The sequence below is a fragment of the Triturus cristatus genome, chromosome 9 (genome assembly GCF_964204655.1).
Source record: "Triturus cristatus chromosome 9, aTriCri1.1, whole genome shotgun sequence".
NCBI classification, from domain to species: domain Eukaryota; kingdom Metazoa; phylum Chordata; class Amphibia; order Caudata; family Salamandridae; genus Triturus; species Triturus cristatus.
This window is the reverse complement of record NC_140592.1, coordinates 233,602,376-233,626,292: the sequence shown is the minus strand read 5'-3', so window position 1 is coordinate 233,626,292 and position 23,917 is coordinate 233,602,376. Positions and strand designations below refer to the sequence as shown.

At 43.4% G+C, this 23,917-nt stretch overlaps 1 protein-coding gene across 3 annotated transcripts in view; it reads left to right on the top strand.

Moving 5' to 3' along the window:
* The window catches only part of LOC146797665 (calpain-9-like), a 266,794-nt gene that overhangs the window by 52,089 nt on the left and 190,788 nt on the right, over positions 1 to 23,917 (top strand). For all 3 annotated transcript variants that reach the window (XR_014968511.1, XM_085624810.1, XM_085624811.1), the window contains one exon: positions 5,354 to 5,472. Coding sequence is in view for 2 of the 3 variants with exons in the window: in XM_085624810.1 (XP_085480936.1) it covers positions 5,354 to 5,472 (119 nt within the window). In the remaining variant the exon portion in view is untranslated. The remainder of the gene's footprint in view (positions 1 to 5,353; positions 5,473 to 23,917) is intronic.

Below are 23,917 nucleotides of genomic sequence, written 5' to 3'. Positions count from 1 at the left end.
CCTAGCGCCCAGCAGCAGCAGGCTCCCCTCAGTTAGGATCAGCAGAGAACATTTTACATGGGGTCACAGCCCCTTCTTATACACAGGTTTCCTTTGTCTCAAGGTGCAGGGAAGGGGCGAACCAGTTACAACTGGTTCCTGAGCACTTTGTTTTGCTCAGCCCCTCTCCCTATTCACAGAACAGGCCAGGGTCATCAGTCGCACCACAGGGGGCGGAGCCAGCATTGTGGGGGGAAAGCCCAGCCCTATTCAGGTCCTAGGTGTACTCCTCCCACCCATCTGGCTGCTGATCTCCCCATTCACCACTGGGTGACTCCTCCTGACTCTGGGGATTCCCTAGCCCATCACATGACCTCAGCCATCCAATCGCCAGACAAGGCGCTTATCTCACACTGCACACAGAAATGCCAACTTCTAGAAGTGGTACTTCCACTCTAGGTACATTGACGCCGCACACATCATCGCGCAGCATTTCATCACACGAGTCCGCACATACCAAACTCGCACCTGCACTCCCACGCCTCAGGAACTACCAGGGACCCATACATTCCCCCATGCATTCCTATGGGAGGGCAGGCCAACCTCACTACACGCACGCACTTTACCCTGGGACACAGGGAAAGTGCGCAGAAGCCAAAAATCACTAACACCAGGTCACAGTAAAAAGCAAAAAGTTTCAGGGGTGAACCTGCCAGAAGGGCCAAGTCCAACAGTGACTGAGCTGAGGACGAATGGAATAAGAGCAACACGCCCCTTTAGAAGTTTAAGCCTCACTTTTGAGTACCTTGTCAATTTACGATCTCTGCGCATTTTGTGTCTGTGCAGGGATCACAATTACCAGAGTTGTGGAGTTATCTTACACTCCCATAGTTTTCCCTGATTACATTTTAGCTAATGAATGTTTGAAAAAAGGGATTGTCAGTACAAAACCTGCGGATTTTGGTGTGAAAAGTACCAACATCACCATTATATTTTCGAATATTAGGAGAAAATGTAATAGAGCGTATTTAGTCGCACCCAATAAATTCCAATTCCTGTGCTTTCAGATTTTTCCAGGCGAGATAAACAGGGTCTTAGTGTATGAGCTTCAAAATAGTGGTCGTAGGCCACATTGCTTGTGAGTGAAAAAGATATAAAGATGACACACAAGAGGTAGACCAAAGGGAACCTGACTGATGAAGCAAGTGTTCAAAGTCCTATTTGGAGGCTGGGAGAATTGTCAGTGCACTCAGCGCCAGTGGTATGGGGGCAGAATATGCAGCAGAGGTGCAGGGCTAAGGAAGGGTAGAATTCCACATTGGAGGGCTCTGAATGCGCAAGTGCAGAACAACTGATTGGGGACCAGCTAATCCTGACTAAATAAGCCAATTCACAAGGCTTAAGGAGAACATTGAAGGAAGCGTCAGTAGGTCTATAGCAAGACATGCTTAAAATAGGCTCCAACTGAATGAATGCTCTGTCTGACACAAGGCAGGAGGCTAATTTTACACAAAGCACTATTTGATGGGCATTTGTTTGTTCTCACTCTATCAGCCAGCCAACATAGTTTTTCTGGGAATCGTGTGTCATTTTCTAATTAATCCATCATTGATGTGTGCTACTTGTTCAGATAATCTATTACACTGTATATATCATTTTGTCCATCTAAGCCCATTTAGTCCATCTAAGGAAAATAAATATACATTAAAAATGAATAGAGGTACGAACTGGTTCAAGGGAATTTTATTTGAAGGTCATAAACTTCAGTTCTTAAGCCATGTAGAGGGTAACCATCAATCCAATATCAAAACAGCACTGACATGTTTTTTAAATTAAAATATTTGATTGGCATTACTCACATGGTACAGGAATCTCAGGACTAGTCTCTCTGCTTCACTGGTGTGAAATGTGTATCTTAGTTTTAATGTATTATGGGAAAAGTATTGACTTTCAGTATGGTGAAACATAATTTGACCCACTGTGAGCCTTCTTCAAGATGCTAAGCGTCAGCCATATAGTTGTAGAATAATTAAATGTATTCGTTTTCATCTAGCGCAGAGCTTCAAAAAAATAGTTGCTGTCACTATGAAGTTGAAGGGAGGATCACACAGGAAATCTTGAATATAGCTAGTAAGACATGTTTTTGAGCAAAAACTGGCTTTTTAAGAAAAGAAAAGGCTTGCAACATCAGTTTGTGTTGTCGTTTATGCTTCCTTCTCACCACTTCTGTACAGGCTAAAACGTTTTGCAGTATTTGAAAGAACTTTTCGACAATATGTCCCCTTGGTTTAAAGCTAGAATTGAAAACCATACCAGCACAATATCGACGAGGCATTTCACAAGCGGCATTATTTAGCTCGTAAAGTAGTACTACAGTAGTACTATTCACATACTACAAAATGCTATTCACAAATCTACGGGTGGAGTCGTCTGCCTCTGCATCTCCTATCTTTTCTGTGCAGAGATCTTTACCAAGGAGGCAGAGATCTCTTGACACTGAAGTATTTTTTGGGGGACTAAATGTAATACAAACACACACCCAAAAAAGAGTAATTCCATTGCTATTGACAAGCTACACTTCTAAAGTTACGGTAGTCATAAAGGTGTCAAAACAGGCTCAAATTTACTCCATCCCAGCCTTGCACTAAGTCAGGCACTACACATGCCTACTCACAGGTACTGCAATACATTCCCATAGAGAACAATGGAGGCAGAGAAATAAAATAGCACCCCATAGAAACTAATGTCAAATTACTTATATTATTTAGGGGTGTTTGTGTGTGTGTGTGCGTGCGTGCGTCTGTCCGTCCACAGCTTTCAGGCAAGTAATCATATATATAATCTCACAGTGGCAGGGCCAGGTTTCTATGGAAAATGAATTTATTGCTTTGCTAATAACTTTGGCGCTGTTTGACAAATCTTCACAAGACTTTCCAAAACAAAGGTTCATGCACCTCATTTCTTTACTTGAAGGTTTTGGGGCGATCCATCAAACAAGGGCTGAGAAAAAGGAAGGGAAAATAAAAAGACATTTTCTCCATGAAATTTCCCATAGTAACTGTTGACACAGCTACTGCCAAAACGGCTGAACGATATCACACTAAATTTGGCAGGAGCCTAGATCTGTATCCAGAAAGTGTGCCTTTTGTGGTTTGGTGTAAAGCAGTGTTTTTTGAGAAATTAGGATTCGAAATGTACAGATAAGATGCAGAAGTACCGCGGTTCTGGTAGATAAAAATATAATATCTGGTTTGGTACCTCACATCAATAAAGATGTTTGCCGCCATTTTATAATTCAGGGACTCAGTCCCTGGTTCCCCAATACAAAATAACATGGGAGAGGAGAGTAAGGCAACCCTCACCTCCCGAAGCCACTTATTGGCCCTGAAGACCCCATCCACAGGACCCTGGCATTTTTTCCTTAAGTAAATTAGGGAGTGAGACCTGTGTTTGACCCCCTACCCCCCCCCCCCTCCCCCTCCCAGAACCATGTATTGCTTCTGGATACTCCATTCCCTGGGGTCGTGAAGCAATATTGCTCCCATTCATGTGGGGTGGAGGGGGAAGGACAAAGGCTCCCATTGGAGGAAGCAGAAAACAACGTCCCTGCTTGTGCTCCCTCCGTGCACTGCTTATGAGCTCACATAGTACATCACTCATGACATGTTCTAAGACATTATTGATAACATAACTGATAATGTCTCAAATTACATAATTGATGACAACACTGCATCGCGGTAGTGTGAGATATAGTTACTACAGTTAACCATAACTGGTGAATTTCAGTGTTTTTTCCCCCACATATATTTATATTTAACATTTAAAAATAAGAGGTCTAATGGTCTTATCAAATGGCAGACACACTGTCAATTTATTGGTTGCTTATGTAATACCTTGTTTAGAAATGGTATACTGCTATGTGATTCCATTGCTGTGCCAATAAAAATATAGTTTAACAAAAGTGCAATTTTAAAAATGTTATAATAACAGGAAAAATAAATGAAACTATTTCAACACATAACTTTTAACAAAATGGATTATATTACATAAAGATATTAGTGAGGGTGGGATTTTAAAAAAATGATTGGCTAAATATTATTTATAAATGAAACTCATATTTAAATTATTATTGAATTGAAATTCAGTTTGAATTAATGTGCGCTAACTATTTTTATTAGGCCTAGGTTAATAATAAATATTTTACATTAATTTACATTTTAATATACATTAAAATGTTTTTATAGTTTTTTTTTTAAAGAACGTTACATTTTAAAACATTTTATCTATTCTTTCCCACAAGAAGGTAACAGAGATCGCCACCCAGGCGTTCAAAGTTACTCATCGTTACTTAAAAATTGTAAATCCTGTTGTAGGAGGCTCGCCCCCTGATTTCGGAGGGCAGAGACATGCAAGTCTACACCTCACTGTACATCTACACTAAGAAATGGTGCATAGTGAAAAGTTGTAGTGTTACACCTAGGTGTAGTCGGTCATAAATATTCATAAATCTACGTATACATATAGGCCCCATTGTGTCCTAATGTTCCTTGTTCTGTTACATAAGGGTCTCATGTAATTGAAAATGTATGGTGATTTAGGTTTAAATTCAGTCCATTCACTTTACATGTCTCTGGATCTTTTTTAACAGTTCATCTTCTTTTCTTAGGAAATCAGAAGCATATTCCATGATTATATATGGATTTCAAGTAGCACAAATTAATGTGGGATTAAATAATTTGAAAATGACCGCATTGCTTTAGACAAATTATATTAAATGACTGCTATTGTGAGGATGCTCTTATGAACATGAGATAATCATCTTTGTCATATGCGTTGCATAAATAAACCAGTACATAAGATCTCATGAATAGTGAATGAAGGGAGTGGGTGGACTATGGCAGTGTGCCACTTGGGTTTCTGAGATAGTGTGGAGCGCTTTGGGTATAGTACAAAAATATCATAACTAAAATATTGTCTGACAGAAATAGTGCCTTAAATATTGTTCCCCAAAATATGTCCCCTTTAGAATTAATAATAAAAAATCTACATTCAATGGGCTAATATATTTTACTTAGACATTTTCAGTATGTAGGACACCATATTTCTGTCAGATTATATTTTGCTCTCGATATTTTGACATACAGTTCGGCTTCGTGGAGATGAATATATCATGGAGGTTGAGAGCATAGACAGAACAAAATGTCTCCTGGCTATCCGAGGCATGGCAGTGGGAAGCATGTCCTAAATATCTGTAAATTGCGATGTAGTTTGAGACAAAGGATCGTAGCACTGAAAGTTATTTTATTTGCCATTACGTGTTGTTTAAGTGAATACAACTGCTTTTAGGCTCTTAATTTTTGCCATTCTATTATAGGCAACTGCTGGTTTGTGTCTGCTGTCGCTTCGCTAGCCCTTCACCAGGAATTCATGGAGCAAGTGGTGCCTCCAGACCAGAGTTTCGGTGAAGGTTACAATGGCTGTTTTCACTTTAAGGTAGGAGCGCTGGCTGGTTTCCTCAAAATGAACACCCATGCCCATACAGACCCTTGAAGCTCTTTCATGTGTGTCCAGTTCCTGTTGGTGAACGTAATTATTGGCTTTCATGTATCAAACTTCTTAGTACGCGTAGCAGGGTGTCGGACCAAGATGGTCCGTCTAGTATTCGAGGGGCACCAAGATTCTGGTTACATACCAGTGGTTTGATGGAAATCTGCAGCTTGCAAGAGTTTAACTTTAAAAGTCACCCTCTTTTTTGAGTTAATAAATTTCATTTTTTGACACGTGTTACTATTTAATTCCCTGAACTAGAGACTCGTAGCTGTAGTGGTCTCTAATATTTGGCTGCTCTCAAATAAGTCTTCGATCCATGTCAAAGATTACTGCTCATTGGAGGTTTCTAGATTTCTCCCTATCTTGCCCCTTGGCCAGTGGTTCATTTGCTTTTTTAAACATTTCTTTATCGATTATTCAAACAAGCCATACAGTGTATAAAGCGAAATGCTACAGGTATGGAGGTCAAAGCAATTCAAGCAAAGCAAATACAGAGTCTTAACAGAGATAAAACTTAACAAGCCCCAAGAAGTCCATGTAACTTCCTGCAGTCACATCTGGGGCCAAATCCCTCCCTCATAACAGTCCCTCGTGCATTGTACCTCAATGGCTCAACCTATCTGCCTCCCTATCCATAAGTTTCCGGCCCTTTCTTCTCCGCATCCACCAAGCCAGTGGTTCTTAACCTTTTGACTTCTGTGGACCTCCCCCTCTTAATCATTACTGGAATCCAGGTACCCCACTGAGTCTTTATAGGAACCTGGGGCCCCGGCCTAAGCAATTCTGATGATTTGAACCGCATACCAGGTACAAAAAATGAAATCACGGGCATTTATCAAACAAGTACACAAATCATGATATATTGTATTTAATTCCAAAACAAATGTACAAAAATCTAAATTAGAATTTTAATGGGAAGGTTGCAGCTTTTCCAAACTTTGTTGAGGGCAATCACCGTCCGTATTATATTCTGAAAGAAAATCCTGACAGGAAGGCTCCTGCAGTAGTGTCTGAGATACTGCACCTGGACACTTGCACTGCTCCCACAAATCAATCTGAGGACCTAATTTTTAGCCTCCAATGTCAAATGCCTTCACATTTACAGACCGTTTTAAAATTTTCAGTTATACATGTTGCTTCTTTATTTATATACACTTTATTAATCAGTTAATATTATTTAATTTTCAAAGCAGTCACGGACCCCCTGAGTAGGCATTGCGGACTCCCAGTGTCCCCAAACCAAAGGTTTAGAACTTCTGCCCTAGACTATCATAGGATTAGGCAGCGGGGAGTATCTACAATATACAGTGCAAAGAAGATAAATTAATCATCAGTACCAAAAACTAAAAATTATCAACACCCTTTGGGTCTTGGTTTGAGGAATAACAATTACCCGTCAGTCATCCCCAGGTCTGACTTCAGATATGGAGTGGTCTCTCACTGCCTCAACAATAGCGAGCCCTATATGTGATCCAATCGGTGTGGTTCCACCAACATCAGCTATTCACCTGTGTTGTTAATGTGAGGAGGTTTTTTAATTCATCTTGCAACACGACTTCCAGACCTTGCATCTGCTCTGAACCTGACCAATCTGCCAAAGGCACGTCTTGTTCTAAGCCTTGGTAAACCGTTTGTTATGTTAACTCCTCTTCAACATTACAGCCTGGGTTGTGAGTGCTCCAAGAAAGAATAACTATAATTGTAAATGTAAAGACTACTATCGCATAGTAAGTTGCAGCTTTGAAACTCATTGCTTTGATGTCAGTCATGCTTCAGTTATCTATGTTTGAAATATTTTGTGTTAACATATTTTATTAAGGATAACCTATACAAAATGTACATTTAAATTATATCACTCAAAATTAAAATAAACATAATTAAAAATACATATAAAATAAAAATTTGAGTAATAAAGAGCAATATAAAAAAATAAGAATTTGAATGCAAGAAGTAGGCTTGAGTGCTTAACCAAATAAACATTGATTGCATGACCAAAAAAACTTGTATTGCGTAACGAAATAAACCAAACAAACTGAAAGAGTAGGCAGTAGGGGCTACGCTTCCAACATCCTTGATGCACTCACTTTTAATTTAACGTTACGCTCCACAACTTCCATCATGACTTCTTCAAACCTCAGTGGCTGGGGAACTGCTGTTGCATGTAATCTTTGTTTTTTCCCTAAAATGCACATCTAATGTGGACTGCAAACCTTGCTCGTGGAAACCCCAATGATTCACTAATGACTCATTTTGGCACCAGGGATGCTGTCCATTGGCCTTTAAAACGTAGGAGACCAGATGGGTTGGTGCAGTGTTCCTGCACCCTGATTTTGCAGGTGTGGAAACATAAACCCTATTTTGCATACTGAAAGATCAAACCAGTAAAATCTCCTTGGGATTGGGCAATAGTGCAGTCGGGCTTCATCGCCACCCTCCACTCAACTCCATTCTAAGGCACAGGACAAGCATGTCATTCTTGCTCCTGCCAAACCACATCCTTTCTTTCCCTCGGCCACCCTACCCGCTTTACTTCCCTCACTCCCACTTCACATTGATTCACTGCACACATTTCCCACCTTCTCACTATACGTGGTAGATGTGTGTTTTAAATCTCATGGAATTGTGAATTATGTTGAGCAATCTGACCGGTAAATCCTGGTGTTCACAATTATTCCCCATTCTCTGGGGTTTAACTTGTAATAGACCGATATATGTGTGGAGATACAGTCGGGGAACAGAACTTCTAGTCATCTATGCACTTATTATTTTGTAATCCGTCCCAAAGTCCACAGTAGTAACATTAAGCCTTTTGCCTTACTTTTTGTCTGTTTAATCTGGTTAATAATACTACCTCTACTAATCGCCGCTAGTCAGGTGTACAAGTCACATTTCGACTATGCGAGGACCTGAATTCTATTTTTCATATTAAAAGTAGTCATTCCTCTCGGGATTTTGTCTCTTGATTCATTCAATATACTACCCCTGAAGAAGCTGAAGTAATTATTTTATCATTGAAATTGACTGATTCACCATTCTGGCCCAGGACAAGCATGGCTACTTAAGGACTGTGCACCATTATTGGCCCCACAGTCTGCATCCTCTCAAAGCTTCTATTCAACAGATGCCTATCCTATTTCAATAAAACAAAATGGCCTTCTTCACCACCTGGTAAAAAAACTAAATTGTACCAGAGTTACATAGCCAACTACAGCCCTGTTTCCAACTTGAGGATGGTAGCCTAAAATATGGAAAAAATTGTTGTCCCCCAGTTACGAGATTCACCTACACACCTTACACTTCTTTCATCAAGTGTTTGACCTAATTATGAGACCAAGTGTTCCTTTTTTGGATTCTGAGGGCTTTGTTTTTAGATCCACAGATAAATGGTTAGGCTGCTTGCATTTGCGAGTGGTATTTTGTTTTGAATGCTTGGGGGGAGATATCCAATGAAATAATTGGCCCCTGGGTACTGATTTACAGTATGGGTGATCCTTTGCAATTGATTTTGGAGCTGGGAACACGAGATTGTGAGGAAATGATTCTGGCCTGTTACTCGTATTCTCTGAAATAGGTGATCTGGTTAAGCAACAGCAGAGGCAGAGTCCAATGAAGTAAGTTTTGCTGGGAGCAGAGAACCTCCTCAGTGGTAAGAGGCAGTGGGAGCCCAGTGACCACAATGGCCCCTTCTTTTAATCTCAAAGGGTCATAGAAATAACAAACACTCGATATAAGCGGTTGCCTCTCTGTGGCGGCTTTTATCTTTGGTGCTTATGTATATTTATTCCATACTCCGTCGTCTACAGGAGCTTATATGAAAGGTTATCTATGATCCAGTTGAGACAATACACTTTACCAAACTGATAAGTATAAAAAGCTGAGTGTGCCAGTTGGCATTCAGACTTGTCACCTGCTGTTCTTTGGGTAGATGCTGGACAGACTGCACTATCTTACTGGGGCACAGAGAAGGTTGTTTATATTTCATAAGTTCATTGAGTGACATTTGCAATGAAACCTTACACGGCCATCATCCTCTACTTGGAAGACTTGTCTCCAAGGGTTATCAATCTTATTTTCATCATACTGTCCCTAAAGGGTCTATCTTGGTCTTTCACTGATCTCAGCAGTCACAGGAAGCATGGTCAGCCTGTGGTATCTCCTTACCCCAGGAGTGGGATTGAGGTATATGTAGTTATTGACCTGCCACTATCAAAGGCATATAATAGCGTCAGGTAAATGTTGAAGAGTGTCTGAGCTCTATGAGAATTTAAAAGGCAAGCCCTACCCTGGTGGAGATTTAGTGAACCTACCTGATGTAGCTGAAGACTGTTTAATTTCAGCCATACATCAAACTGGGAGATCCAGCGTGTTTAATAACTACTGTCGTGGAATCAAGCATGCAGTCCAGGTCCCTATATAAGTACATTATGCTCTTGTGGGATGTCTGGTTAGAAGTCTTTTATCAGTTATCATTTCGTGTCATCTGCAGGGGCTGGAACACTCCTCCTGTTCGCTCCCATGACCGTGATGGAGTCTGAGTCTCCCACAGTGTGCTAGATGCTGGAGCTGCATATGCTTTTTTGGGGGAGTTGGGGTGGACAGATTCTTTGCCAGTCCTTTTTGCCGGGATCAGGACTTTATTTTGCCGAATGGGATTAAGCTTGGGGAACAACATTACTGCATGTGTATACTTGAAGCTGAAAATCCTGTTAGTCGTGCATCTGAATGATGGTCCGCCATTATAAACAAACATTGGCAAAGCCAATAGGTCTCTGACATCCGAGAGCTATTTGCTATGTCAATGTCTATTAACCATGTTTAATTGAAGCACGTCTGCTGTTCAGCAAGGCTGAAAGTCATGTGAACAAGCATGAAGCCCAAGTGTAACCGAACTAGCTTGCGGGTATGCAAACCGCCGATTGACAGCAGGACTAGCATTATGCAAATGTATAAGAAACAGCTGGTGCTCTCCACCAGCGATATGGGGCTCAGCGAGAGAGCTTTTTACAAACGCCATGCTCGCCTCTCTCCAGTTCAGCTGTTTTTTTATCTCACATCGCTTACCTTTTAATTTAGCGGCTTGATTAAAACACACTACAGTCATTCTGTTTTGTCACTGTAAAACAATCATGTAGTGCTTTCCGGAGTTTGTACTCTTTGATATCACTGTGCAACCAGTACAACAAGAACAAGCATTGAAAATGCAATAGGTCTCGCTAAAGCTATTTGCTTTGCTAATGGGATTGTATAGCAAAGCAAATGGCTTTATCTTAATTAAAGGCAAGACCTATTGCATATTTAATGCCTACATTAATTTTCAAAAACTGGAAAAAATACAAAAAATTTAGGCCCTTTTGCTTGACTTTCCATGCTGTCTTTCATTAGTTGCAAGTCAATAGCAAAGTAGATAGACAGAATAGGGAGTTAAAAAACACAGAATGAGATTACCTTACATAATGGTGTATGTCAGCATACATTTGTAGTATAATGCCAATATTTACCTGAGGGGCTATTGTAATGTTCGGCTGCTTAATTTTCTAAAGCACATCAGGCATCAAAGTATGGGTGCAGGTTTATCATTTAAATAAATGTGGAAACATACAATTTTACAACCACATTTATTCACAAAATATACAATAAATATGGATAAATACTGATATAATGGCCCAAAAATAAATATGGATAAATACAGACGGCAATGTTAAAAAACAAATACCATAAAACCGGAGCCTTAATTATACTCCCAAGACAGACAAAAACTCAAGCATATTTCAGTCTCAGTACATAAATCACCAATCCTAGTACAGACATACATCTCACAGTCGCCAGCACATACACTGGCACAATTTCACGCACACACACGCAATCATAGCCCTCTCATGATTCGTAGAAATTTACTGTATGTGACCCGCAGCCACCAGCGCAACTACTACAGCCCCAGTATAAGTGCCACAGTCCCGTGTTCATGCCTCATCCCTCCCAGCATCACTTCACAGACCCCAGTACATGTGTCAGAGTCGGAAGTACACGCCTCTCATTGTACGTCAGTAATCCCATCACAGGCCTCGTCCATCACAACCCCCAGTACAAATGCCTGAGTCCTGTGTACCTGTCCCCACTCGTATCTCAACGCAGACCCCTCAGCCCATCACAACTCCCCCCCCCATAGAAGCATGAAAGTTCCAAGTACATGTTCGATCACAGACCTGCATACCATCACAGACAGCTTCAGCTCACCACAGCCCCAGTACGTGGTCCGTCACACTTGTGTATGCCATCACAACCCCTTGAGCCCACCATAAGCATCAGAGTACAGTGTACATATCCTGCACAGACCCCTTCAGCCGCGATAGCCCCCAGAGTCTAATACTCACACACCCTCTTAATGTACATCATGTATCTAACACAGACCCCGCGAGTCCACAACCGCTCCCTGTAGAAGCAGGGGAGTTCCAAGTACATGCCCCAGCACACACGTGCACGCCGTCGCAGACACCTCCACTTCGGATACCAGGTGAGTCCATGCCATTATTAACACCGTTTCCTACTCCTAGGATGTTCTTAAACACCTTAATGCATTTTGGGAAAGCGTTTCCTCTCAAACAACTTTAATAACACACCTGAAACAGTGATTACTAAAAGGAAAATCCTGGACTAGAGCACGGTCCCGGGTGACCTGGAGTCATCTGGTAACCATTGCCACCAGAGCACGAGTGTACCCTAACTGACCCAGCCCCCCTACTGTTCTAATACAGCCCCCTACCTGCGACTGCAGCCCCTGCGTGTGGGTTCAGCAAAGCCCCCTCCGTTGGGATTTTCAACTTCCGGCCCCATTGTAGGTGTACTCGGCGCTGTACCGCAGACAGGGTTCTCTTCTCGCTGACTGATAAAGGTGCCTCGAGTCTCCGCGTCCAGCCCAAGGCGCAGCGATTCTGTCAGCCTGGAGGTCTCGTTTCGACAGACCCACCTAGTCTCTCGACCCGCGCTGCGGGTCTGTGCTCCCTGCAGGTCCCGCAGCGGGCACCTAGTCTCTGCTGGAGTTGTGCGCACACGGCTGAGCTCCCTCTGGCTGGGGGGCTTGTTCACAGAGCCAGCGTGAGAAAGCATGAAAAACAAGTCCGGGAGTGGTGCGCGCGATATGTGATTTGTTTTCCAGTGATACAAATCTCAGAAATCTGGTGCTTGCCTCAAGGTATTTTACGTATCTCTGTAATTGCAATTCGCAAGCCTTAAAAACCGTGATCTATGTCATCCCCCAAATACTTAGCCTGTGAGATTCAATGCCCTGCGTGTGTGTGGGACCGTGCGGGGAGGGGAACCAGTTTCTGTGGCCAAGGGGTCGCAGCGTTAACGGGGCAAGGGGGAGTGGGGAGGGGTAGGGGATAGGGGTAGAGCAGAGAGCCTGCATGCGGGGGCTATATTTTAACGCCAGATCGATCGCGAAACATGTAGTGGAAATCTGGGACTTGCTGGATGATACTAAACCAGACATATGTCTCATTACGGAAACCTGGTTGAACAAGGATTCCACCCCGACATTGGCAATGGCCTTCCCAGCAGGTTATGTGGTCACCCGATTGGATAGACAGGCGTTGCCCTGTGGGGTTCCGCAGGGCTCATCCCTCAGCCCGACATTATTCAATATCTATGTGTCGGACTTAGCTAGAGTCATTAAACAACACCGGATGAGACTGACCTCTTATGCGGATGATACCCAGCTTGTGCTTGCCATTAAGAACGATGGGGAGGAGGTAGCGGTAAGATTCCAGGATGGTATGCTGGCAATCAGAGATTGGATGGCAGCAAATTGCCTGAAATTAAACTCTGAGAAGACTGAGGTGATCATCTTTGGAAAACTTTCCCCAGGGTGGTCATCTGTCTGGTGGCCTCCATCTATGGGAACGCTGCCGACTCCGGTAACCAAAGTTAGGAACCTAGGCATCATCTTCGATGATAAACTTAATTTCGCCTCTCATGCAAATCAGACTGCCTCAACTGCATTTCAGAAATTAAGGATTATTAAAAAAGTCATTCCGTTCCTACCTGACAACGCGGCTAAAACAGTAGTGAGTACATTAGTTCTCTCATCTTTAGACTACTGCAATGGCCTTTTCGCAAATGCTCAAACTCGGGTGATAGCAAAAATGCAGTCAATCCAGAATGCGGCGGCAAGACTGCTTTCTAAAACCCCCAAATTTGATTCTATCAGTCAAACCATTAGGGATTTTCACTGGCTTACAGTCAGGCATAGGATCAAATTTAAGACCTTATGTCTTACTTTTAAAGCCCTAAATAAGCAAGGTCCACAAGTTCTTCAAGATCAATTAACCTTATATCATCCCTCCAGATCCCTGAGATCGATGATGAGTTTACAAATTATTGTCCCACGCACAAAAACGGTGTCCTGGGGTGACAGACGCTTTGTGGTATCAGCAGCTAGAATGTGGAATATGTTACCACTACACATTAAACAAAGTCAAACTCTTCTTCAGTTCAGGAAATTACTGAAAACTTGGTTATTTAACCAATAACGATGCCCATTGTCTTTGCTATAATTCATTCCCTTTGACCACTGCTGAAATCTTACTCATCCCCTTTGATCTTGCCGAAGTCTTAGCGCCAAGACGCCTAAGGGCAAACGTTGCGCTTAATAAATTGTAAAAATAAATAAATAAATAGACCTATAAAACGTGGTGGCGGGCTAGCAATTGCCACGTGCTCTCCTTATTATCTTAAGACTCTGGATTCAGTCTCCTTATCAAATCTAGAGTTACTAACATTTAGAGTAGAGCGCGATCTAATCACAGAATGGACGGGAGCGTTAGTATATCATCCACCTGGAGGTAGCAAGAAAGAGTTTTGCACAACGCTACTGGAGAGGGTGGCTCCGTATATTTTAAATGCTAACAAATTCCTCTTAGTCGGGGATTTTAATCATCATCTAGAGATTCTCTCCAATGTAGATTCAGCCAGCCTAGTGGCAGCAATGGAGTAACTCGGCCTATCATCAAGATTTGTTATTCCTACTCATATTGCCGGCCATATGCTTGATACTATATTTTCAAATATTCTCGAGCTAGTGGTCGAACCCCCTCAAACCTTAGGTTGGACAGATCACTCGGCACTTAGCTTCACTTTGCCGTCGCCAAACCTAACTGCTTACATGCAAGGTCACAAAGATCTCCGCAGGCCCTGGAAAAGGGTAACCGCTGCCGCCTTTAGACAAGTATATAAGGTTCCCTCATTTAGTATGGGTGAAGACTGTGAAACAGCTTTGGGAATGCTGGAGGGTGCAATCATAGAAGCCCTGGATGTTATAGCTCCAAGGGTAAGAGTGCAGGTTAGAGCAGCTCCTGCTCCTTGGTATTCAGATACCCTCAAGAAGGAAAAAGCTACATGCAGGGCCATGGAAAGAAAATGGAGAAAATCCAAGACAGAGCAGCACGAACAACTATATCGAAAGATGCACAGAGCCTACCTTAATAGCTGCAATATAGCCAGAACAACATACTTGGGCTCCCGCATTATTGAGGCAAAGAACTCCTCGAAGGAGCTATTTAAGATACTTTAGGAATTTACTAACCCTAAGGCCAACAACCCATTGCCACCCCCCACCCAGGAGTGTTGCGAAGATTTAGCCACCTATTTCACTCATAAAATTGATGTAATCTATTGCTCTTTTGAACGGGTGGAGGAAGACCCTCCTGGAGTTCCTTTGCTGGAAATATTAAATCTGCCTAGGCTAAATTATACCCCTCATGTTACAAGTGAACAAGTGGGCTCTCTATTAAGTCTTGTGAAATCAGGATCTCCATTAGATCCTGTACCACCGAACGTCATGTCTGATCTCAGCCCGGTCCTGGCTGTTGCGTTGGCAGAGGTCTCTAATATCTCATTAGACACTTCCACGTACCCGAGGAAGTGGAAAAGCGCACTTATTAAACCACTGCTTAAAAAGGCGCTAGTGGATCCGACTGATATACAAAACTACAGGCGGATCTCTCTTCTCTCCTGCTGCTCGAAGGTAATTGAGTCACTGGTAAACCAGCATTTGTCTCGTTACCTGGAACAAAATAATCTTCTGGATTCTTCCCAGTCCGGATTCCGTAGCTCGTATAGCACCGAGGCCGCACTGCTGGAGGTCACGGATACCATAAGGATGACATTGGACAGGTGGACCCCAGTGATCTTGGTCCTTCTTGATCTGTCGGCAGCCTTTGACACCATCTCTCACAGGATCCTGTTGGATAAACTGCGAGGGATTGGTGTCAGAGGCATGGCTCTTAAATGGATACAAAGCTATCAGCGCGCACAGTTGGGTACCTTTGTGTCACAAACCTCACTGGTGGACAGGGGAGTTCCGCAGGGATCTATCCTTAGTCCTACCCTGTTTAATGTGTATGTGGCCCCTGTGGCGGAAATTATCAGAAGCTGTGGGTTTGAGACCATCTCGTATGCCGATGACACGCAGCTGATTGTCCCCATCGAGGATGACATTGTATCCACTCAATCAAAATTTAAAAGCTGCATGTCTAGTATTGCAACGTGGATGAGGAAGAACTTCCTACAGCTCAACTCATCTAAAACAGAGATACTGCTGTTCGGGAAGGCCGAGGAGATCTGGTCCCCCGACTGGTGGCCTCTAGAGTTGGGAGAGGCTCCTTCCCCCAAAAAATGGGTTAAGAATCTTGGCATTAGGATCGATAATAAGTTATCAATGGAGGAGCAGGTGAAGACATTGTCAGGGACTTGCTTTGGAACTATGAGGATGCTAAGAAAGATCTTTCCCTGGATTCCACTCTCGGCTAGAACCACCCTTATCCAGTCACTCTTGGTTAGTCGACTGGACTATGGTAACTCTTTGCTTGTCGGAATAAGGGAAGACCTACTATCCAGACTACAGGTGATGCGGAATACCGCAGCACGCCTCGCCCTTAATAAACTGGCCCTCACCCCTTCTGCACCCCTTTTGAGCCAACTTCATTGGCTTCCGATTAGGAAACGAGCTATCTTTAAGATGCTATGTGTGGTCTTTAAGTCTTTACAGGAGAATGGCCCTGCCTACCTCAATAAGAAGTTTACTCTATATAATTCTACACGGCAATTAAGATCTAGCAACCGTAACTTCCTGTGCTCTCACAGAATAAATAGAGCAAAAATGCGGGGTCGTGCCTTTTCGTATCTGGCCCCCAGTCACTGGAACACTCTACCAGAGAAGATCCGGTCTTGTACCGAGATATCCTGTTTTAAGAAACTCTTGAAGACGTGGCTGTTTTAGGAGACTTTGACTATGAGTACCCATTTCTTTAAGCGCCGAGAGATTCCTGTGGGGATGATTCGTTTGCGCTATATAAATGAATAAAAGTAAAGTAAAGTATGGCGAGAGCATAGCATGCGCTGCTAACGCCAGGCGAGACCTAAAAAAACCCCAATTTTTATATATAGGAGACTGTAAGCGGGGCGACCTGGCTGGGGTTGGGATGGGTCGTAGGAGGCACCACTAATTGTGGGGGGGGGGCTAAGAAACATCCAAATACATGCATCCCACTCCTGGTATATGGGTAAAATACACACCAGTTTTGGGGCAGGGGAAAACTCAGTGACACATCACAGAGTGGGGTGTTAGCCTCCAATCCCATTTATACCACTTTCTTCAATGCCAAACCCTGAAATTACAAGATAGCCAGCACTTACAAGTTAGCTGTCAATGATACATCATTCGAAAAAAGCCACTCTAGCTCTGTGCTTCTTTTTTTTACAAATCATTTTTTTAATTTGCTTCAGTCCAAATGATTTATTTCACCGGAACAACCCCTCTGCTTTGAGTGTAATGAAAACGCATGCCTGAAAACTTAATGGCACAAAGCTGTATGGTAACTATTTAACAAAGACCCAGTGGCTTTCTCGGTTTTTAATGAAACTGGACCTATAACATATTCATTTCATTAAGGGAAATTCAGTCAAATACATGAAGCTTAATGGAATGTTTAAATCGGCAGCTAAAGCCTGGGGGTGACCAATGAGATGCAAATAACTTTCACCTCAATTCTGTGGAGAAATTATTTCATAGAGAGCTTCCAAGGAGAGGTATGATGTGAACGATGTAACGGGCAATGAAAACGTGTAGAATGGCTGTAGGTGTGAGTGTGTGAATTAACTCGGTGTGTAATAATTTTCTTTTTATATTTTTTATTAAATTATTTTTATTAACATACATCGTTACGTCTTAAACAGTGCAGAGGAAGAAACAAGGTACAGTACAGTCTGTGAACTCAGTTACATACAATAATCTGCAGCAGAACGCCATGTGGAGTCATTATGGGGAGATGGCGGCGTCTTGATCAATGTGAAACAGGGGGTTGCAAATATGTCCTCTGTAGGAGTTCCAAAGGTCCCAGATCTTGGACCACTTTTTAGGGCAACCACAGGGTGTGTAAACAGTTTTTTCCCTAAACATACACCAGTCTAGGTCTTCTTTCCAGGCGTTTACTGTGGGTGTCTGTGACGCTCCCAATAGTCGTGCTATATTGTGCTTTGCCAGCATGAACCCTAGAGTGGCCCATTGTGTGTGATGCCTGTTTAAGTCAGTTGGCTCCCATATGTTTAGCAGGCATCTTCTTGCTTCAGGGAGTATAGTGGTTTTGAGTACGTCACTTAGTACTACATGGATCCTATGCCAATATATTTGCATGTATTCGCACTTCCACACTATATGGAAGAATGTTCCCACCTGCCCACATCCCCTTCTGCAAACACCTCCATCAGCTCTACCCATTTGGACTAGCGTGGGCCCAGTGATGTAAATACTATGCAGAATTTTCAGTTGGATCAACCTTAGTCTAGCCGAAATTGCCACCATTCTTGGTGAGGATACCGCCTCCTGCCAATCTTCATCATCTAATTCAATACCATCCCCTACCCATTTGTCACGTAGCGCCCCCAGTGGGTTCTTCATGTTGTTGATTAGTTTCTTGTAGGTCAATGAGATGGCTTTTTCTGGTAGATGCCCGTCTAACAGCCTGTCCTCTAGGGGAGAGGGTTCGGATGGGAAGGTGCCCGATGGGAATTGGGATTTCAGGGCGTGGCGTATTTGTGTGTATCTAAAACGTTCTGAGTCAGACAACTCGTGCTGCTGCAGCAAAGTAGCAAACGTCTTTTCCTTACCTTTTTCCCACCTATCTCTAATTTGCGAGATTCCAATAAGGTCCCATGCTGCAAATCCCTTTGATTTCCACAAGCTACCCAATTGTTCAGAGTCCCATAATGGGGTTGCCGGAGTGAGTTTCCCCGTCCAGCCCAGAGTTCTATTGACCTCGTGCCAGATTCGGACCGAGTGTACTGTTGGTCCGGTCAGAGGATACCGTTTGGGTTTGGAGTATAATGCCCTGTTGTAATTCCCGCCTGGTAGTGTCCAACGATCCATAGCATAGCCGGGATCATCAATCTGACCGTGTGTTCCTTGGTTAATGGCTGCGAGTTGTGCTGCACAGTAGTATCTTTTGATATCTGGGAGGCTAATCCCCCCATCATACCAATTAAGTGTGAGTTTGGTAAGAGCGATACGGGGTTTCCCGTCCCACAGCAGGTCTCTTTGCAGGCACTCGACCTCCCTGAAGTACTTTGCAAGGACTGGGTCCAGGGTGTTTTCTAATGCATATAGGAAGCAGGGCAGAGACATCATCTTAAATAGGGCAGCTTTGCCCAGTAGTGAAATCGGCAGGGCTTTCCAATTTTTTATGTCTCGTTTGAGCCTCTGTAATGGTGGGAGAAGGTTCTGGGTATAGCGTAGTTTAGGGTCTAGTGTTATGTAGCTACCCAGGTATGTAAAACCCAATGTGTTAATCTGGATTGGGCACCCCTCTGGCACGACTGGGGGGTCCCCACTAATGACATACAAAAGAGATTTATTCCAATTGATGGCAAAACCGGAATATCTCCCGAAAATTACCATGATGTCTAATACACATATTAACGATTTCTTCAGGGAGGCCAAGTATAAGAGGATGTCATCGGCATATAGGGAGATTCGGTCCTCCCAAACAGGGGACCAGTGCAGGCCTCGTATCTCAGGGTCTTGACAAATCCATGCCGCAAGGGGCTCCAGAGCGATAGCAAATAGGAGGGGAGAGAGGGGGCAGCCCTGTCGAGTACCCCGACTCAATTCGAATGGAATGGACTTCTTGTTATTAACCACGACTTGGGCGTGAGTTTCTGAGTATAGGACCCTCACCCATTGAATAAATTTGGGGCCAAAGCCCATCTTTGCGAGCACTGCGAATAGGTAAGGCCATTTGACGGTGTCGAAGGCCATGGTTGCATCCAATGACACCACCAGGGCATCTTCTTGAATAGTAGCCGCTCTCCCCAGCACCCCATGTAACCTGCGCAAGTTCAAAGTCATATTGCGGTGAGGCATAAAGCCAGACTGGTCCGAATGGACCAATCCTCCGATCATTTTGACTAGCCGGTTCGCCAGGAGTTTGGCCAGGATTTTGGGCACAGCATTTAAGAGAGAGAGATCGGCCTATAAGAGGCGCAGTCAGTTTTAGATCTACCCTCTTTGGGGATGGTGACCAGAGTGGCTATTTTCTGATCGTAAGGCAATGTCCCCAATTATTTACTCTCGTCAAACATTGCTTTTAAATACAGAGCTAATTTATCTGGTTTCAGCTTGTAAAGCTCAATTGGTAGGCCATTGGGGCCCAGGGCTTTTCCGGAGCGCAGTGCTCTAATCATCTGTGCTATCTCGTCGCATGACAGAGGACTGTCTAAAAAATGTTGGTCATCCCTGGACAGGGTTGGGAGGGTAATGTCCTGTAGCAATTCATGAGAATCCTTTTCTGTATGTGGTGAGCTAGCTGTATAGATCGTCCCGTAGTAAGTGGCAAATTGATCTACAATAGCTTGTGGGTCAGTAATGGATTCATTCTCTGCTCCTATTAATTCCGGCACCAATCTGCTCGCCCAGTCCTTCTTGTCTAGCCAGGCGATTAGTTTTCCTGCTTTGTCGCCCAGTTCATAGACTCTACCCAGCTTTTCTCTCCCAAGGTATTTGGCTCTGTCTGTAGCTAGAGCCTTATATTTGTCTTGCTTGAGACGTAGCTTGTGAAGTTTTGCTCGTGTGATCTTCGACTCTAGGTCATCCTCCAATCTGATAATCTCTCCCTCCAGTTCCACAATCTCCTACTGCCTCTCCTTTTTTGCTCCAGCAGTGAGAGATAGCGCCTGTCCCCGTATCACAGATTTAAATGCCTACCACAGGGTTTGGGCGGAGTTCACTGACCCTCCGTTGTCTTGGAAGTATGTGTCTATGGCCTTTAATAATGCCGTTCGGATTTTCGGGTCTCTGAGGTGCCATGAGTTGATGGGGGCCACGCATCCTACTCTCGCCTGGCTGAGCATCATCTGAACCCAAACCGGGGAGTGATCGGAGATACCCCTAGCTAGGTGTTTGACTTCGTGGAGGTACACAGCCTGTGAGGTGGGAATAAGAACATAATCGATCCGGGAAAGGCTGTGATGGGCCCCGGAGTGGAATGTGTGATGTATTTTCTCCAGGTGGAGAGTTCTCCACCCGTCAACTAGTCCCAGCGTCGAGGAAGTCTGGCAGCCACCTATTCGAAACCAGTAGCTCCCGTGGTGGGTGTCTATCCAATACGCCAGAGGCAACTGAATTGAAGTCCCCTCCCACCACCGAAAGGCCATCCGGCAGGGAAAGCAGGAGAGTGCCTAGGTCTTTAAATGTGGTATTCTGGAGGCCAGGTGGAATGTAAATTGAGAGCAGTGTGAGAACGTAACCCTATAACAACCAATGGCCTGCCCTACGATACTCCTACTTATATAATACCAATAATCAACAGGGTTTCCAATCTTTTCTGATTTCCCAAGTGTGTGTTTCCTATCACTACTCATGGGTTGTGGTGTATCAATTTAAAAGTGTCAAAGAAACCATCATAACACCTGTTCTACCCCAAATTAACAAGAAAAAGGTGAGGGAGGAGAAAGAGCACCTCACGGTAGTAACACCAAGGTGGGTTGCTGGTTGGTACTCACCAGCATGCCCACTTATCATCATAGGTTGCTTTTATTCCATGTGAAAAACAGAAATTATAATGTACTAATATATAATCTAAGTGTAATAAAGTGGTGAAAAGAATAACAGTGCCAAGTGCTTTTATGCGTGTCCAATGAACCCCAGTGAGAACATGAAAGTTTTAATTCTCACCACGGTTTGCATTCAAAAGAGCACCGAACTTAAAGGACAAACTTGTCCATACCCGTACACTCATGACAACGCAAATAGCCAATCTTCCATCGGGCCACTACCCATGTGGGGGGTGTTCAGTTTGCAACCTCACTCAGGTCACTAGAAGTGTAATTTTGCAGATGGCAAAACTTGGTTCTTAAACAAGTTTAGTAATTGCAATACAGTCAATGTCATCTACAGGCTGTCCTGTAGTTGTGGTTTGCATTACATTGGTTTGACATCACGGAAGGTGAATGTACGCATACAAGAACATTTGAGTACTTTCAGGGTAAAAAAGTTAACAACCCGGCTGGTGCAACATTTTAATGAGAAACATCATGACCCGAGGGACTTGAGATGGACTGTCCTAGAGAGAGTGTTGGGTGAATCACACAACTGTGATTCCATTTTGGCGAGAAAAGAGCCTAATGGATTTTCTCAGAGAAGGCAGATCAGACAGGATTGAACGACTCGATTGAGTGGAAAAAAATCAGTAGACGATGAAATGTTTTGCCTATGTGATGAGTGTAGGAGACCAGCGCATCGTATCTAGGTGTCACGGTGTATATGAAAATTATCATTTGACTCTGTATGAGACTATATGATTGCTCCCTAGGATTGATGCCGAGAGGTCTGGCATAAACATCGTGGGATGTTTGTTGTGACTATCATCAGGGTCCACATGGGAGTCATGGGTGCAAAGATCTCTTTGATAAAGAATATTCGATAATAGAGATCAACCTTGGATGACTGAACCACTGAACTAATGTCTGGAATGATTAAGGGAGAAGGTTCGAAGTGGCGTTGGAGATGGGTGGACTGTGTCAAAAAATATAAAGGAATGACTAAGGTATGGCTGAGAAATTGGAACCCATGATTTTTGGGTAGATACATCTAGTCTTAGAAAGCTTTGAGTGTGGCTTTGATCCCTATACATTTTATAAATGCAATTTGAAAATTTTCAATGTGTTTTGCTCCTGGTTTTGGTTTCGTCCCCATTTCAAGATGGCTACCAGTTCAAAATGTATTGACGAATATGGATTACATAATATCCGATGGCAATGTATGGTTGGATATTTCATTTTATATGATCTTTGGGTATAAAACCCTTGCAAGGGTTGATGACAAGAGACTTAATTGAGGACGAATCTCATGGAGGTGTATCCGGATATGGCAGTTTTTCCGGTACTTCCTCCACTTTAAGATGGCCACCAAATCGGGATAGTATACATACTCCTAGTTTGATGGTGCGCTGGAAGTGGGCGTGGTCTGTCACGTCCCTTAAGCCGTGCGTAGTGTGAGCTCAATGAGGAAGCTGCACACACGCCGGTGGGACGCGGCACGGGTGAGATGCGTGCCTGAAGGAATGGCAGTTTGTTTTGAAATATCACACTAGGTCTCAGTATGCTATCGACTTTGAAATCTTGAAGTGAAACGTTGCGATACACGGGGGTACAGTTGACTGCTGGGCCGCTGGTGTTTGGTGATACCATGAGGTTATGAGATCGGTGTGAGGCATACCAATAGAGCGAAAGCCAATAAAAGTTTGTGATTTGGCGCGACTTGATGATTGTCATTGTTGGACCTACATCCTAGTGGTAGCTTGGCTCAGGCCAACAGGCTTCCATCCCATCATGGCGTCTCGTGCTTGCATCACACTCAGCTCACAATCTAACGCAGCCCCCTTAAAAATGACACTAAACCGATTAAATTTAAAGATTACCTGAAGTCTTTATCTTATTTTCTCAAACAGGGTTATTCAGGATCATTTTTCAGGATAAGAACATTTCATCATATTTAAACAGTCAGTACTTTCCCATATGTTATTTTACACAACAACTATCTTTCACAACATTTCAAAAGATCATTTAGCTTGCACAGTGTTCGCCTGCCAGTTGGATTCACTAATGGTAACCCGCTCCCACTCCTATCTTGTCTCCAACAATTAGCTTATTTTCCTCAGAAACTAGCGAGTCAATGACCAGACGGCTGGCAGTTGCCTAGTGACAACTATACAGTCTCGGGGTAGGTTCTTTGTCACCCAGTGTATTCCCTTCTAGATAGGCAGTACCCCCAACCCCTCACTGCTAACCAAAAAAAACTCGGGCTGCTGTTTTACCCACTATGCACGAAAGCACTATTTTC